We start from the raw sequence: 19,027 nt of genomic DNA, 5'->3' as shown, positions 1-19,027 counted from the left end.
TTTATATATTTTAAACCTACCGCACACCAAACCACCTGGATTGTGACCCGAGTGCACTGGGTAACAACTCAGCACCACACTTAAACAGTGAGGTTTTTCATGGTGGCTGGAGTGCTAGTCCTGCCGCAAACCCCCAAGTTTTCCCTGTAAATTGGAACCTCCTTACAGGGTTAAGTGCAGATTAACGTCATACTCAGGATGGAGCAATAGCAGATTAAGGGCTTTACCACCAAGGAGTCTTCAAACAGTCCACCCTACTAACCCTGACATCACCTGTTTCCCTGCAACTTTGGTATTTTCTGACAGTTTGTCACAGTATGATCTGTATTCTGGATTAAAAAAAATCATAAGCGCTCAGACACTCTTCTCCGATATTCTTTCCCTGGGTTTGGGGTACTTCTTCCAAGCACCATTCACTAACATATTTTTTTTTATATCTTTAATTGCTTCAGCAGTAAGTGTTCCTTTCCAATTTCTTTCTACTTCTTTATTCTTGTGCCAAGTTAATGATGTCTTCAATGTATTTCTCACGGTATGACTAGCTAACTCATCTTTTATTTGGACAAAAGACCCTTTTTAAAAACTGATATAAGGGTGTGCTCCTCCCATTAAACACCAGCCACTAACTGCTTGGAAAGCTGTGAGATATTCACTGATGTTCAGTTCCCTGCTTAAATTTCAATTGACCGCTGCCTCTTTTTAAAATCCTTAAAGACCACTAGAGAATAACAGCTTGGGGGGTTGTATTATACCTCAAGAATGCCCATTTTACGTCTTTCATTCTACATTCTTATAATCTAAAAAAGTTATAATATATGGCACTTTAGCCCTGTCAGAGGAATATGAAAATCAGCACTGATTTAGAAACCCCTATACATTTGTTGGTCACCAGACAAACGAGTGGGATGGGATATTTGTGACTCTTTTGCAGTATAAGTAACGGCTGTACTGTGACATCTCTTGGCCCATTAACTTGCTCCTGTATCCTGTTAAGCTCAGTAACCATTTGTTGAGATGAGGCTGAGAGATCTTTAACCTGTTAAAAAACCGCATGACTGTTCTTTTATTTCCCCCACTTCTTTTTGTGCTTGTATAAGTTTGCAAAAAAAAAAAAAACATGGTTCATTTTAGGATCAATCATATTTTAAATAGGCCTATGACTTTGCCATGTCATGTAAGAAATGCATCCTAGTGGCTGGTGCCAATTATGTTGAGACAGATACCCACACACCAAAGTATTAGCAAGGAGTAAAACCTTGGAAGTCAAAACATTTTTTGTCTTTGTTGTGAAAACACTAACTCAAAAGTTAAAATCTAAAAGCAAAAATGGTTTTACCAAAAGCACAAAAGACTGAGAACTAAACAGGAAGTCTTTGATAGTGAAAGCAATATTGGACATAACAAAATACACAGTGTTGCCTTTTAAAGCATCATGCTAGTAACATTGAAATATGTAGCTTCCGGGAACAGCACTTTCCCAGCAACAGGGTGTTGTGTCTTAGCAATGAGACCTTAAAATGACAGTGCATACCAAAAACAAGATGTTGCTGCGGCGAATACAAAAATATAACAGAAATAATTGAAAGATAACAGATAGACATTAAAATAATGATACCACTAGGTTCTCTTGGGTAAACAGCCTTCAAAAAACTTGTTTTAAATAACAGAAAATATTTATCCAAAGAACAAACAGTGAAAAACACTACCTAAGTCATAATAATAGGATCACAACCCTTATTCCAGTTGTATTCACAGTTCAGCTTTACTCTTTAAGTACTCAAAGAAGAAATGACTTAATTTATATTAATCTATTTTTTGCTATTTGGTTCTTACTTTCTGGTGATTGTGGACTGTCCTCTTGAAACTCTTTTGTTCCACTATTCTGTTTTTCAGCTGCTACTTCTGGCTTTGACTCGGGTTCATCATCTTCTGAACCAATACTACCGTCTTGGTCACCGTTCTCCAAGTCACTTTTTGAGGAGCTTTCTGAGGTACGAGAAATGCCAAACCTATTAAAAACAATAAATATGCTTTTTATTAATGCAATGCTAATTGCTTGGTCTTTCAAACCCAAGGTTCCTGTTAATAAAAAGAAATAAAAACAAGTGCTGTAATACATTTTAAGGCAAACAATTACATATTTAGAACAGTTCAATTGATGCACAAGTGTTATTAGTTCCATGTACATACATCTTCAACTAAACAAGATATAAAACCATTGTTTCAGTTATAATCTCCAAACACTCCTTAAGCACATTTTATTTCTCCCTGAAGCAGGCAGAATTCTCAAAAAAATGAACGGAATTTTTCTTCACTAAGGCTAATTTTTGCATTACTGGATACAGTATAAATTTAGAGATACTTAAAACAATTTGACCGTATTTCTCCAGAGAATTAGATTAATTCATTGAGAACCTAACAACCTAACAATGTATGTATACACAGGCCATATTCTCTTTTCATGGTACTACAAGAACAGTTCTATACAGAGTGTTTTCTGTCCCTTTATACCTTACTTGTAAAAGGTTACATGACGCAAGTTCAGAAACAATCGTAAAATGCATACACTGCTGTATGATACTGCACCTCATGTGATCCATCTTTTAACTGCATCGTTTATCATGGAAAGCCTATTAACAAATATTCTGAAGACTCTTAATAAATGTGCTCTACTTAAAGTCCTAAGAGGGTCTATAGAAGTCATCCTAGGTTGCACACCAAAATGTTCTTAGAATTCCCTCTTTTGTACGTAACTATGAATAACAAAAAAAAAGCAACTGACCCTCTTCTTATACAGGTAGTACTAAGAATCATATAATGAGCAGTCTTGTTGGTCCAGGTGTGTGTATATGCAATGTGTTCCAATAAGAATCTTTAACTAACATATCAATTAAGATAATTTAAGAAATATTTACTATGGCCCAAAATCAGAACATCAATCAAGACAATCAAAGCGTGGCGATAGTACCAAAGAGGCTCATGGTCCATGCCAGTGCACAGTAAGATCATGCAACCTTTTTTTCTGATGTTTACTGTGAACAACTTAAAATGTCCAGATAACTGTTTTTTTTTTCTAGCATATTTTTAGCATTATTCTTGGTTAGTTGGTACTTTTTAAGTTAGATGCATGTCACAGGTGATTTGATAAAATGATAAAAAAGAAGTCATGAAGGAGTTGTGTTATATGCCATTTCCTGCAATCCCTGTTTGTGTAATCTGACATCCTCAAGGGCTGCAGTTATTAAATGTAACATGCTGTACATCTCAAAGTCACGTTGTGTGACACTGGCCTTAGGCATGTTCATGCAAAACTGATTACGGTTTTCAAAATCAATATAATATTTTCTGCTTTCTGTCTGTATCTCCCTATCTTAGATTGTGGTTTGATATATATTCTGATTTTCAGCAATTATACACCATATAGACTATAAAAGAACGATCACATATTGATGAACTCACAAGATTCTGGTGACGTATGTTCTCACAATATATTTATGAGCCATACAACTTAGCTATGTAGAAGCACTAAACTGGATAAACATTTTGATGAAGCTATACTATAATTAATTACCTTACTAAGTACTATACACTTGTTACAGATTATTTTGATTATAGTCTTAGGTTTGGTGATCATTAGAAAGAAAAATAATTTCTTAAAATTTCAACCAAATATTACCAAATACATTGTTTAAGAGTAGTATTTCATTTAGTTATGTCTCGTTTCATCTGGAAAAATATATACTTTCAGTATAAAATGGACAGCTGAAGATAGTGTTATTTGAAAAAGTGCTGTAACTGAAATAAATGCCAGAAGGATCCATTTTTTAAACTTCATTTTTCAAAAGCTTGCCTTTTTTCTGTCAGTTTAGATTCTGATGTTATGAGGATAATGGGACGTTTCCTTGATGCACAATCAATGGCAGAGATTTGTAGCATTATATATATATTTTTTTGTGAATTCAATTGATGGACATGTTGAAATTAGGTCAGGAATATTCTGATGTCAGAAAAAAATGAACACAAAAAAAAGCCAGGTAAACAAAACCCACAGGTGAGTAACTATTATAAGAGTCAGAAGCTGATGGACAAGAAGATTAAACGCTAAGAGCTGAAACAATAAAAAACAAACCATATGCAGTGGTTAGCTGAACGGAGCTTACCTAAGTGCTAGTTGATTATGTGTTCATGTGCACCACATGATGCTTAAAACTACAGCAGAACAATGTGGTTCAGTATACGCAATACTGCAGGTTCACCAGTAGGGAATCAGTGTCTTGCAGCAGATGGCACATTTGATCAAATTGTGTGAAAATGCACTCTGGATTTATTTTTATTTAGAATGATATAAACAGGATTTGCTGGTCTAGGAGCACATGTTTGAAAGCTAAGGAAAAGTAGAATTAAAATGCACAGTACTGCAAGAGCTACTACTACTGACAGCACTAAAATATGATTTAGCTGAGATACTGCTTAATTTTATTTTATTTTTTTCTTATTAGATAGATACTCTTATTAGTTAAACTAGCAAAATACCCGCGCTTCGCAGTGGAGAATTAGTATGTTAAAGAAGTTATGAAAAAAAAAGGAAACATTTTAAAAATAACGTAACATGATTGTCAATGTAAATGTTTTGTCACTGTTATGAGTGTTGCTGTCATATATATATATATATATATATATATATATATATATATATATATATATCAGCAAAAAAGAAACGTCCCTTTTCAGGACTGTGTATTTCAACAATAATGTTTTAAAAATCCAAATAACTTTACAGATCTTCATTGTAAAGGGTTTAAACAATGTTTTCCATGCATGTTTAATTAACCATAATCAATTAATTAACATGCACCTGTGGAATGGTCGTTAAGACCCTAACAGCTTACAGAAAGTAGGCATTTAAGGTCACAGTTCTAAAAACGCAGGACACTAAAGAGACTTGTCTGCCGACTGTGAAAAACACCCAAAGAAAGATGCCCAGGGTCCCTGCTCATCTGCGTGAACGTGCATTAGGCATGCTGCTGGGAGGCATGAGGACTGCTGATGTGGTTAGGGCAATAAATTGCCATGTCCGCGCTGTGAGACGCCTAAGACAGCACTACAGGGAGACAGGAAGGACAGCTGATCATCCTCGCAGTGGAAGAGCCCGGATATCAATCCCATTGAGCACGTCTGGGACCTGTTGGATCGCAGGGTGAGGGCTAGGCCATTCCCCAGAAATGTCCAGGAACTTGCAGGTGCCTTGGTGGAAGAGTGGGGTAACATCTCACAGCAAGAACTGACAAATCTGGTCCATTCCATGAGGAGAAGATGCACTGCAGTACTTCAAGCAGCTGGTGGCCACACCAGATACTGATTGGTACTTTTGATTTTGAGCCTCCCTTCATTCAGGGACACATTGTGAAACATTTTTAGTTTATGTCTTATGGTGTTGACTCTTTTAGTGTTCATACAAATATTTACACATTAAGTTTACTGAAAGAAAAAACAGTTGAAAGTCAGAGGACGTTTCTTTTATTGCTGAGTATATATATATATATATATATATATTGTCAGGGATGCCAGGGGCCATGACCCGGCCGGGACGCCAGGAGGGACCGGAAAAGGGTCAGAGCCCTGCCTGGATCACGGGGTTTGCCTTCCGGGTTGCTTTGGGGGCCACGGGTCAAGGGCATGGAAGCCTTTCCCTGTAGGGGCCCGTGGTCACCGCCAGGAGGCACCCCAGTGCCTTGGGGACTTGTTGCCCCAGCACTTCCGCCACACCAGGAAGTGCTGGGGAAGATATGACGGCGCCGGAGAGCAGCCGGGAGGACAGCCGGCACTTCCGCCACGCTGGGGCGTGGCTAAGAGAGGAATGCCGGGAACACCTGGTGCTCATCCGGGACTTGTATAAAGGGGCCGCCTCCCTTCATTCGAGGCTGGAGTCGGGTGGAAGGAGGACGAAGCAAGAGGAGAGTGGAGGCGGCCCGAAGAAAGGCATTTGTGGCCAGGACTGTTTGGGGTATTGTGCACTAAACTGGGTCTGGGTGACCAAATAGACTGGGGTCTTTGTGACCATTATTTGGGGGTCTTTGTGACCAATTAATTGTAAAATATTGTAAATAAACGTGTGGTGGTTTGAGAAACAACATGTCCGCCTGTCTGTGCCCGGGGATCGTTCACATCTGGCGTAGTCGGCAGGATGCTCCGCCTGTTTCAAGGCGGAGACCTGATCAACAAAATATTGTTGTGGACGGCCCGGCGCAGCAGGGGACCCCACCCACGCATCGGGGCTGCGTGCACAGCCCCGCGGGGTAAAGGAACCCCACGGACCGCCAGGGGTCCGCAGGAGGGCCGTTATTCCCTGATGCGGGAGGGCGGCGTGCCTACAATGAGTGCAGCGGTTCCAACGAGCGCCGTTGCTGGAGGCGTCCGGGACGGCATGGCGTCAAGAAAGGCCACGCCGAGGAGGTGTCCTCGGTTTGACGAGTCCGGGGAGGTGAGTTCCCTGCCTAGCGGCAGCCGGCCCATGGGGCCGGGCGTGTTTCTTTGTTGCAGACAGGGGCTTCCCGGATCCACGCCAGTGGCAGGCGATGCCGGTCGCGGGCCCGCAGCACAGCGCAGCCGCGAGGGCTGCGGAGGAGGAGACGCTGCAGCTCAAAAGGTGCCGGCAACAACAAGGCTGCCGGCAAGCACGCCGCCGCCGCAGAAGGGGAGCCAAGATGGCCTGACCAGAAGTCCCTCCCCTGACAGGCACGCCGATTGACGGTGTGTCTTGTGTGCCCGCCGATGACTGCAGAGAGGCGGGACCAAGGAATGTCCATCACGGGCAGGGGGGAGACCCGATTGGGCCGGAGGAAAAGGCCCACAGGAAGTGGCCGGCGTCGGAGGCTGACAGACAGGTAGGCTCCGCGTCCGGTTAACTTCCTGTCTTTGCCAGCTGCTCTGGCGGTGCTGGAGGCGTCCCTTCAGCCCGTGGAGCAGCGTGTATTACAGATGCTACGCCCTCCGGCTGAGGTGCTGGATCTGGAGAGGAAGGCGCCGCGGGCGCTGAAAACGCTTCGATACGCTGGAATCTCCAGCCGGAGAGGTACGGCGGAGACGGTGAGTACAGCCGACTCGCACAGCATGCAGGAGGGTCTGTTGAAAAGGCTGTGATGTTAACGATCAGTTCCGACACGGGCTGCTAAGTGCCCCGGTCCTAGCGCCCGCCCGATACTATAGGGACGCATATAAGGAGTCTCAAACCGCCATGGCGCCCCAGAGTGAACGGAGGAATAAAGGGCTGGGTGCCGATATATGAAGGGGACGCAGACGGACAGGGGCTCCTGTTGGTTATAGTCGCACACCGCCATGAAGGGAGGATTAAGCGCTGGGTGCCGCCTCCAACACGGTGAGACGCGCTGCTGGGTGCATAGCGCAGAGGGAATCCCTGAGGCCGGGCGGATAGAGGATGCCGATCAGGCAAGTGCAGGGGAACGCTGCCCGCATGGCACGAAGCTGGGTGCTTTGGCAGCGGTTCTGCCCCTGTATTCTCTTTGTAGGGACGGACCCCGGCGAGCTGAAGGAACCTCTTCGTGGTTGAACAGCCCTAGGTGCGCCACAGCTGGAGGAGCCTACAGGTCAGGGGGTGCATCGAGGAGGCCCCGGGTGCCGGTACACATGCACCATATATACCGCTATATACCCGCTATATACTGTCAGGGATAGGGGCCATGACACGCCAGGAGGGACCGGAAAAGGGTCAGAGCCCTGCCTGGATCACGGGGTTTGCCTTCCGGGTTGCTTTGGGGCCACGGGTCAAGGGCATGGAAGCCTTCCTGTATACCGCCAGGAGGCACCCCAGTGCCTTGGGACAGCACTTCCGCCACACCAGGAAGTGCTGGGGAAGATTTATGACAGAGCAGCCGGGAGGACAGCCGGCACTTCCGCCACATATATCCGGGACTTGTATATATAGGCTGGAGTCGGGTGGAAGGAGGACGGCAAGAGGAGAGTGGAGGCGGCCCAAGAAAGGCATATGTTTGGGGTATTGTGCACATATAGACTGGGGTCTTTGTGACCAGTATTTGGGGGTCTTTGTGACCATAATTAATTGTAAATATTGTAAATAAACGTGTGGTGGTTTGAGAAACAACATGTCCGCCTGTCTGTGCCCGGGGATCGTTCACAATATATATATACATATACACACACACACATATAAACATATATACATATAAACATATCTACATATACACATATGTACACATATACATATCTACATATATATACATATATACACATATATATATATATATATATATATATATATATATATATATATACAGAGATATATATATATATATACACAGATATATATATATATATATATATATATACAGATATATATATATATATATATATATATATATATATATATATATATATATATATATATATATATATATATATATATATATATATACATATATGATCTACATATATATACATATCCACATATATATATATATGTATGTAGATATGTATAAATATGCAGATATGTATATATACATATCTACATATTTATACATATCTACATACATATATATACCCATACATACATACATATACACATACATACATACATACATACATATACACATACATATATATATATATCTACATATATATATATATATATATATATATATATATATATATACATACTGTATATAGCAAAATCCCTGCGCTTCGCAGCGACGAAGAACTGCTTTTAAATTTTTATTAAGAAGAAAAGAAAACCTTTTTAAACTGAGGGAAAATATACCAGTAACTATCTGTTAAGGATCTCTTTGTATGCCACGTTGTCAGTTCAGCACTCCGGTTGTAATATGACCAAGCTGTGCACTGAGATAACTTTTGAGAATGCAACGTATAGGTTGTCCAGAAAAGCAATGTTGCCTTAAATCAATGGCAACCTTTTGTAGGCTCTGTCCCTGAGACTTATTAATTGTCATCACAAAGCAGAGCCTTACTGGAAATTTGAGGCATTTGAATTGAAATGGGAGATCAGAGAGTATAACGGTGATGCGAGGAATACATTCAGAGTGTGGCACTCTGCTGTTTTTTTGTGTAGCTGCCTTCACACAGCTTCTCCGCTCCTTTATAAACGAACGCCATATAAGGCCGTCGTTTCTCCTTGCTTCGCGGTTCTGTACTGTTTTATTATTTGTTTATTACGATTGTTATAGTTATAATGTAGCTATTCGAGACTTACTTTACTGTTCAGGTACCCATTTCCTTTATTTAATCTGCGGCTTGTACGCTATTTTTTGTTCGTTTATTACGATTATAGATATTTATTGATTCCCATCTTCAGCTGACTGCCTGCTCATATAAGGCGCTCCGCTGGTTTTTTGTGAAGCAGCCTTTACACAGCTTCTCCACTGTTTTATAAACGAACGACATATAAAGCCATCCTTTTTCCTTGCTTTGCCAAGGAAGCTGCCTTTATTTAATCCACGGGTTCTCCGCTGTTTTATTGTTCGCTTATTACGATTATTATAGTTCTCTTTATATATCACGTTGTCAGTTCAGCACTCTGGTTGTAATATGACGAAGCTGCGCGAGCTCACTCTTGAAAATGCAACATATAGTTGTCCAGTAGAAAAGCAATCTTGCCTAAAATCAATGGAAACCTTTTGTAGGGTCTGTCCCTGAGACTTATTACTTGTCATCGTGCAGCAGAGCCTTACTGGAAATTGGAGGCATCTGAATTGAAATGGGAGATCAGAGGGTATAACGGGGATGCGAGGAATACATTGAGTGTGGAGAAACTCTAGAGACAGCGTGTGTATTAACTTGTGGATTTTTCTGTGAGTATTTTTTGGCAGCGTGACGAAGTTGCTTCCGCAAGACCGCGTTAGCCGTGGAGCTCAGCTCGGAGCATATTCGTTTCCTACCTTGTCAATTGTGTAATATGTTTTTTGAACAGGTTTGATGCATGGAAGTGATCACTCGTACTGCGTTCAGTCAGTTCACGTGAGCTCCTCTCTTGTGTGATGTTGCGATGTCCATGGCTTTATTAAATGTTAACTAAGACCCGGCACTTAAAAGTTTCTCGCTACAGCAATTGTAACTCCGTTACAAAGTGATCCAAAGTCTCGTTTATACCTCGTGTCTTCTCATTAAACTTGTATCTCGCGAATAAAGTATTCTGCGTTTTTCTTCAGTGCTCTTTGGGAGCTCTTCCTTCTTTTCTACGTACTGTGTTCACAGTCAGTTCATGTGATTATGTGGGAGGCGTGATGATGTGACACGCAGCTCCGCCCCCCACGGCCATCGAGCTAAAGCCCATTACAGTATATGGAGAAAAATAGGTTCCAGTTATGACCAATACGCGTAGAATTTCGAAATGAAACCTGCCCAACTTTTGTAAGTAAGCTGTAAGGAATAAGCCTGCCAAATTTCAGCCTTCTACCTACACGGGAAGTTGGAGAATTAGTGATGAATGAGTGAGTGAGGGCTTTGCCTTTTATTAGTATAGATATCTGGGATAAACAAAAACCCTTTTTTTTTTTTTTTACAAAATTGTATAATTGTTTTGGATAACTGATTTATAGTTAGCCAAGTCAATGTCTGTAAAGAGTCATCTAAACAAAAGCAAAAGTTGTTTTATATTGGCTGATAGTTCTTGGAGACTGGCTGGTGTGTATAGTTGGCAGAGTAAATACTTGTTCTTATTTAGACCTGCAAAATTTTCCTGAGCTTTTATTTTAGTTAAAAAGAAGTATTTAAAAAATACTTATACTTTTTCTTTGAAACTGACAGACTCATTTTCATTTACTTTTTTTTTTTTAGGAAGATACAATTTCGGTGATTATAAAAGAACACTTGATTGTGAGTATTTGTTTTATCTTTGAGGCTGTCATCATTAATTTAAAACTTTTGGCATATATCATTAATACAAACCGATCTGAGATATTGATTTTTTATCTGCCTACCTGTATTCTCATACTTTTGGCCACTTAACAAAAGAAACTTTTTGAATGTTCTTTGTATTGTGTCTAATCACTTCTTACACTGGATGTGCTTTCTCCAGATTTCTACACGTGGCAAGGCAATCTCTTTCAAAATAAGGTTTACTTTAATGACAGCACTTGCAGAATAATACTTGCACAATTATTATGTTATGTCCTGCAATTATTTTTAAGTGACTTGAAAGAAAAATTCATGTAAACAAATATTGTATATGCAAAGGCAGAAAGACTGTGATCACTTTATATCAGTACTTACCTTGTTCTTGATTTGACTTGCGTTGCATAGTTTATTTCTTTCTCTTCCCATATATCTTCTTCATCTTCTTTATCATCAAATTGTTGAATTCGTTCTTTATAACATGCTTCAAATATGCCTCCATTTGGCTATAAATTTAAAAAACAAACCAGTAAACCTTTTGGATCTATAATTAAAAGTTAAAATACAAAATTATTAAAATAGTTATTAAGCTTCCAGATATATTACTATTTTAATAAATTTAGCAATATTTTAAAAGTGCATAAAAATATTAACAATATACTAAAATATAAAATAAAATTCATCACTAGTTATTTCGATAGTTTCTATGACAAACTAGAAGGCCAATGACATAAAGCTAAAAAGTCAGTTAGATCATTTTACTATTAACAATGATCCTTAAACCATTCAATCCAGTTTTAGAGTTGGCAGAATGCCTAGGACCAAAGGGCACAAAGCAGAATGCATTAACACCTCAATCCATAATTCCCCCAACTTCCACACAATGGATCTGTTTAGTTTTTTAGTCTTTGAATATGGGTGGAAAATGAGAGTACTCAAAAAGACCATACACAGACACGAGTAGGACATGCATACTATACACATGCAGCAACCAATCTAATAATCAGACCCAGTCGGGACTTCTGATGCAGTGTCTAATTCAAATTTATTAAATTACACATATTTCTAGGAGATATAATCAATAATAGATATTAACATACACAAGCTCTAGTAAGACTATCTGTATGATATAAACTCTTCTAAAAGGCTAAGGTTTAAAAATATTTAATGCTAAATACATACAAATCCATACACAGACCTGCACTTATTCCTTCCAGAATGCAAAGGAAAAATACAGAAATGATTTATTAAAAGTTGTATCTTCTCTTTTGTATAGTACTTACACTATCATCATCAGCCTCCAGTGTAAAATTTATTTCAGCAATCCTGTCAAATGTGGCACTAAAAAAAAAAAAAAAGTTAATGACACGCAATTCTCACATAATCTTATAGTCTCGGATTATACAGAATATCAGACATATCCTAGATTTCTAATTTCATATAATTTATTATAAAGTGGTAAATGTCAGAAACTTAAAAGTTTTGACATTACAAGTCAATGTTTAAAATATCCTAAAATAAAATAAAATAAGGACAAAAAATGAATAACTTTACAATTGATTTATCTTTGCTCTACTACATATTAGTCTTTTAATTATAAAATAACATTTTTAACGCTGCTTAATTTAGTACAGAGTCATGGGGGCCAGAGCCTGGATAGGACACAAGGCTGAAGCCAATCTTGGACTGGGTGCCTGGTCATTCCAGGGGCCATTCCTGCACACACCTGCATAAGATCATTTTAGAATCACCAGTTCATCAATCAGACACGTGTTTTGGGTGGAAGAAAAACAACAGGTCCAGGGAAAAATATAACAATAGGAAAATTACATAAAATTAATATAGTTGCAGCATTATTCTCCTATTATTTCCTGTAAAAGCAATTTGCTAAAGAGATATAAATGCTGATCTGTTGAAATGTAATAATTACATAAAACACATGCAAATAACTGATTTACAGTAAATATTTATTATCGCATTCTCACTTTATACTGTCGTCTTGTTCGGCAAATTCTTCATCATTAAATCCAAATTGGTCAACAAAGCTAGCTGTCATTTGCTGAATCTGGTAGTCTGAAAATGCCTGAAATTAATGAAAGTGAAAATGAACAGTAAAATTAACTTGTAAAAAGCAATACATTGGAAATAAACTTTTATGAAACTGAAAAAAAAAATGCTGACTTTGACAAGTACTATAAATTTACACCGGCTGTTACAGACAAATTTAGGTTTTTATTGTGCAATATTAACAATAACAGCAGCTCACTATGGTAAATGGTAAATTTGGGAAGCAGCTGATATCGAACCCACAACCTCTTGATTGGGAGTCAGCAGTTCTTACCATTGCACCATGTAAGCTGTCTGTAACCTGCATCACCTTCAGTGATATTCTTGAATAAAAGTGCACTTGTTTTGTTATACTTGTACCTTTTGTGAAAGTGTTTATTTGATATTTGGACTTCAGGCTTCACACATTATACACTTCATGTCTACATTTTCTCAATTATTACTAAAACATAAAAAAGTTTCTGTTTTAAAAGATTTATAGATTGTTGTAGACATGGAACACATATGAAATGTATGTATTCCAAATGATGATGTATTATTTATTCTCTACAAGTCCAAGAACTTCACTTCAAGATAAACACTGAGAACCTTCTGTAAGAATTGAACTGCAGCGGTGTGCGGGGGGATGGGATACCTAGGCTGCTTGCTGTTTGTGCTGATTGACACATTTACAACACAAAAGACGCTGACAGAGAGGTGCAAACGGATTTAAGATGGGCCGGGATTACGAGTTTTTTCGTAGGTCCTGGTAATTCTAGTGTTAAGCATGCCCTTCTGAAGCCCTTTTTCCATTCATTCATCCATTTATTTATTTATTTTTCTGAGTAATTTATACAATTCATGGAGCTATTGACTATTCCAGCAGCACTGTCCCAAACAGACAACTTTCACTAAAATACATTTGTTTATTAATCATGTTGGATTGCACCTTGTTACAATGCATCTTGACAGAATTAAGATGACAATACGTTCACAATCTATGTTCAGAATGCAATTACCATAGCTTTAAAGTGTCAGGATTATTGTTGGGGTAGGGAAGTGAAGACACAATTTTTACGCTTTGTTCTCACATTTTGGGCATATGGAAATTTTGAAAAATCACTTTCGTTATATCACATTGTTTTTGTTTTTTTTTGCAAAACGGTTACAGATGTCTGTAGTACCACACATGCATATCAGAGGAACACCTTCCCAGCTCATCAGAGTTATGCATGACCCCAATGGGATGAGAGAGGGCGCTGTTGCTAACCACTTCATATTTTTTTCCTCTTCTCCAGCAGTGAGAAGATGCCACTTGAGGGAAAATAACCCACCCCTTCCAGCAGTAGGTCTATAGAGGTCCAGTGCTGATTGAGGTTGTTATCTCATTTGGAGCTGTACTTGGTGAAAGGACGGTGCGTCCAATGACAAACCTGCTCTCAAGAGCCAAACCTTTTCATGGAGCCAGAAAGGTTGCTTATTTTTCTTTGTATTCTGTGCCCTCGAAAACTGATTCTGAGTTGTCTTATTTCAGAATTAAAAGGGGCAACCCACTGGCACCCCACCACTTTTGGGACTCTACCTGCAATTATTTACCTATCCACACAAGATTATTTTGTATTTCCTGTCACTGACTGTTTCCAGCTGGCTCCATAAGTCCATTATGTTTTATTGTTGCTGGCATGCAAATCCAGATAAGTCGGAGACTAGAACAACTAGTATCCTTCCCTTCAGAAAATTGCATTATCATAAACTTAGCTCCATGTTATATTTTCCACTTCAAGGTGAGCATATTCAATTAAGTTTTAAAGCTTTTAGTTCTCTTTTACAAAGCAAAGATATGGGACAAATTAAAGATTAAATATAGACAAAAAAATTTTACCTCAAAAATTAAAAATATTAAATTCTTTATGATCATTAACCTCATACCTGCTGAAGTGACAATTCGTTGGTGAAAGTGCTTTCAATATCATCATCCTCACTGGAAGAATGTAAGTTATGTGTGCTCACCTGAAATACAGAAAGGTACTGACATTCAGAAATAAATACACTGTGGCCATGTACAAAATGGATAGACGGATTTTACTATTCCATTTTTTTTAAATTATTCTTTTTCTTTGGCCATCTTAAAACTGTAATACCACCAAGATTCAAATTCAAAAATTATTTCTAGTCTTCGGTACACTCCTAAAATTCCTTATGGAGGCGCAATGTTATTTTACAAAAGGTAGTTTTCAGTTCCACTCTGTGTTTGTAAGCTGCTGCTGTATAGATCTTCTTCACTGCTAAAGTCAAAATCTAGAAGTTTCCCAAATTGCTTTACATTAATCCTTTCATTAAAACCGCTGGCTACCATCTTTGAACTTACTGATGACACCACTTCTCATGTTCAATCCTGGTTCACTAAAGTTACACTGACCAATTACTAATGTTATGTCCTCTGTATATGGTAGCACTGAAACAGGAACCATGGGGTAACGTTTAAACATGATCACTATATTTCCATTGCAAAAAATTGTAGTCAGTTTATTTTAAGGATCTGAATAAATATTGTAATAGACACAGACTGCCACGAAGAGGTGGAGGCGGCATAATGCCTAAGGAACAGCAACCTCTTTCCACAATGGAGTTTCAGCAAAATTTCTGCTACATTCTACAAGCAAGGGGAAGATTCAAGAATACAGGTGGAAACTTTCGGAGAATAAACAAAAACTCCATGCAGAAGATAGCACCAGGTCTTTGGAGGATCACACAGACAGATAGAGAACCCGCACAACAGCGAGACAGTTGGAAGCACAAGAATACTCTAGTTGCAGGGTATGTTTTTTTATTTAATTGTTTGTGGCACATAACAGAGGGAAAGTAAGAATAGGGGTGTTAGACTTTACAAAGTATGATTTGTCACTATCAAACAAATGTTGTTACGCTAAAATATATGATGCATGTCCCACAGTTTCCACCTCGGTATTTGTGACAATATATACAACATGTTTATGTGGCTGTTTTGGTAAGATTATGATTAGGCCATCACTGTCACTGTAGGCTACCAGTTAAACTAACAGGTCAAGTTTTGGTCCTTTATAAGCAATCTGAAATGTATTAACTCTAATGCTTCTAGTACTGATTTTTCAACTCAGTTTTACCAGGGTAAATTTTCTAGCATTGCTAGAAAATAAAAATTCTACAGTTTGTGTGCAATTGACATCATGTCTCACATGCATATCACCTACTGTATGTTTGCCATTATGTTACAATTTCAAGTTATTTTTCTCTCCAACAAAATCTTGGGCGGAGTGGTGGCTCTGAGGCTATGGATCTGTGCTGGTATCCTGAAGGTTGCCGGTTCGAATCCCTGTCACTGCCAAAAGAGATCCTACTCTGCTGGGCCCTTGAGCAAGGCCCTTAACCTTCAATTGTTCCAGGGGTGCTGTACGCTGACACTGCGCTCTGACCCCAAGGGATATGTGAAAACTAACAAATTCCTAATACAAGAAATTGTATAAGACGAAATAAAGAACAAAAAAAAAACTTTCCATCACAGAAAGTATATTATCTTTAACGTTCCTAAAATTCTCATAGAATTAAGTTATTTCAGTTTGATGTATCTAATGACCAGAACTATTTTAAATGTTTTTTAATACAATATTCCCCCTCCAACCTTGGGATTAGAATAAGGCCTTTGTTCCTCTTGCATGTCACAAAATATGTCTAAAAGATGTTGGTACCAGGAAGGGCATCAAACATTTCTGCTCCAATAACTCCTTGATCTTGAGATGAAAAGATAAAAGTTACAAATCCTGAGCAGGATATAGTCATAGTAGCCCTTGCTTGCCTCCATTTGCCCTTGTCAAACAGAGAGGAGGGGACCCTAACCAAAACACAGATGATGAGAGCCCTAGATCTGAGGCACTGTGGAGAGGCTAAATTAGTGGAAAGGGAGATAAATCAGAAATGATGAGTTAGAGGTGTGAAGAGAGAGTGTCAAGACTGTGATTTGGAATACTGAGGGTATGATGGGAAAACTGGGTGTGGTGGTAGAAGTGCTGAACACAGTGAGATAAGATATACACTACATACAGGAGAAGCAATGAAAAAATATAGGTGGGTGAATGCTTGGTGGGAATAATGAAAGTTATTCTGAGAGGGCAGTAGTGATGACAATATATTTTTTACAAAAAATGGACAGAAAAATGAGTGGAGTTAAATGCTGCCCCACAGGTAGGCAGAAGAAATGAAGTGAAAGATGAGTTTTGGGACTGGCTGATGGCTATGATATCAAGAATGCCTCAGGGGAGGTGATTTTAATGAGTGGCAACTTGAATTGACTTGTTGGAACCAATGTTGAGGTTTGTGAAATAGTTCATGGGGGCTTTATCTTGTGTATAATGAAGAGTAATAGTGAGATGATTCTAGAATTTGGTGATGTGATGGAAATGGCTGAGTACAACATCATGTTTAAGAAGGAAGAAAACAAGTTGGCGATATATGAATCTGATGGTATAAGGAGTATGACACTATATGCAGGTAAGAAAAGATGATTAAGGCATAATGAAAAATGTGAAGGTTTGGAGATGTTTGTGTATTACGATATCTATTGGTTGTGGGAGATCTTTTAGTCGGAGGCAAGAATTGTAAGAATAGATATGTATAAAGACTGAGGGGCTAACAGTTGATGGAAAAGTCAGTGAAAAGAAAATTGACTAAAATGCTGATTGTAAGTGAAAAATGTTTTAGACCATTTAGAAGAAAATGGCATATGAGAAGCGATGAAGAATGTCTAGTTGAAAAAAAAACCGATGTTTGCATTTGGACAAAGGGACTACTGTGACACAAGAAACCATGGTGAAATGTTGAGGTAAACAGTAGATGTTATATGGAGTGACACAGAACAGTGGTAGAAGGTGGCAAATCATTCTATAAAGAAGCACAGCGAAATGGCTGAAAAGCAATTGCAAGAGTTCAAGAAGCCAAGGGGTGGGAGTTTGCAGGTGAGCTGCACATTGAGGAAAGAAAGAGAAATGCATTCAGGATTGTAGCATATAGTAGGTGTGTATTGCTTGGAAAATGTTGGAGGAACATCTTTGTTGACTGCAATAAGATTAAGGATACCTGAAAGAATATAGAGTTTCTAAATGAGGAGGACAAACAGGATAACTTTTGTTGTAAATAAAAATCAAAGGCTTCAAATGGTCTGAAAGAGATGAGACGGGTAGAGCAACTGGAATGGTGCTGAAAGCCCTGAAAATAGGAGAAGGTCCTGGAGTTAAATGGTTGACAGACGTGTGCAACATGATTGTGTATGAAGAATGAATTTCTGATTACTAGAAAAGAAGAGTGCTCATTACAGTAAACAAACAAAAGGGTGATCCAACGGAGTGTGGGTAATTGTGAGAGATGGAGCTTGTTGAGCGGGCAATGAAGTTTGGTGAGAAAGAACTAAAGAAGGCAATCTGGGAAAAGGTGACAGGTAGGAAAACACAGTTTGTTTTTATGCCTGGCATGGCAACAACATGTGTGAGCTTTGTTAGGCAAATGTAGGAAAATTACCTGGTGAAAGGGAAAGAAGCTTCATTATACGCTTAAAGATCTGGAGAAGGTGCCTGACATGATGCAGTTAGTGTTAGTGAGATGGTCATTGAGAAAGTTAGGTATGGACGAATGCTTAGTGTCTACAGGGATGTTAATGTAAGAGGTAACGGAAACAATGGACAAGACAGCAGATAAGGACAGTGAAAGGCTGAGGTGAAAGAGGAGTTGCACCAGTGATCTGTTCCGAGTCCTTTGCTTTATGTGATAGTGACAGAAGTGTTGACCAGAGCAGTTTGAAGTTAGTAGGGAGGCATAAGAAATAGTCTTCACAGTCTGTTCTATTGCTACAGAAATTACTTTATCTGTAGCAGACTATAAAATCAATTAACATTCAGCTTACAAATTACTATTGTTAGGCATCAAATGTTTTACAATTACCAACATAAAGAATAGTGATAAATGTTTTAATGTTCACAAATCTCACCAAGTCAACAGTGTTTCTCTGATTTGTCTCCGTAAGAGTCTCTAAAACAAATGTTTCCCAACGACCTCTGCAGTCCTCAGGAAGTTC

The 19,027-nt window shown here is 38.9% G+C and overlaps 1 protein-coding gene across 4 annotated transcripts in view; it reads right to left on the bottom strand.

Moving 5' to 3' along the window:
* ppp6r2a (protein phosphatase 6, regulatory subunit 2a) overlaps positions 1–19,027 on the bottom strand; it is a 190,703-nt gene that overhangs the window by 24,457 nt on the left and 147,219 nt on the right. For all 4 annotated transcript variants that reach the window (XM_039761531.1, XM_039761533.1, XM_039761532.1 and 1 more), the window contains 6 exons: positions 18,941–19,026; positions 14,857–14,937; positions 12,867–12,964; positions 12,165–12,222; positions 11,260–11,387; positions 1,834–2,009 (listed from right to left, as the gene is read on the bottom strand). In XM_039761531.1, coding sequence (XP_039617465.1) covers positions 1,834–2,009; positions 11,260–11,387; positions 12,165–12,222; positions 12,867–12,964; positions 14,857–14,937; positions 18,941–19,026 — 627 coding nt within the window. The remainder of the gene's footprint in view (positions 1–1,833; positions 2,010–11,259; positions 11,388–12,164; positions 12,223–12,866; positions 12,965–14,856; positions 14,938–18,940; position 19,027) is intronic.

This window comes from Polypterus senegalus, chromosome 8 (assembly GCF_016835505.1).
Source record: "Polypterus senegalus isolate Bchr_013 chromosome 8, ASM1683550v1, whole genome shotgun sequence".
Classification (NCBI taxonomy): domain Eukaryota; kingdom Metazoa; phylum Chordata; class Cladistia; order Polypteriformes; family Polypteridae; genus Polypterus; species Polypterus senegalus.
Note: the sequence above shows the minus strand (reverse complement) of the source record. Positions and strands in the feature narration are given on the sequence as shown.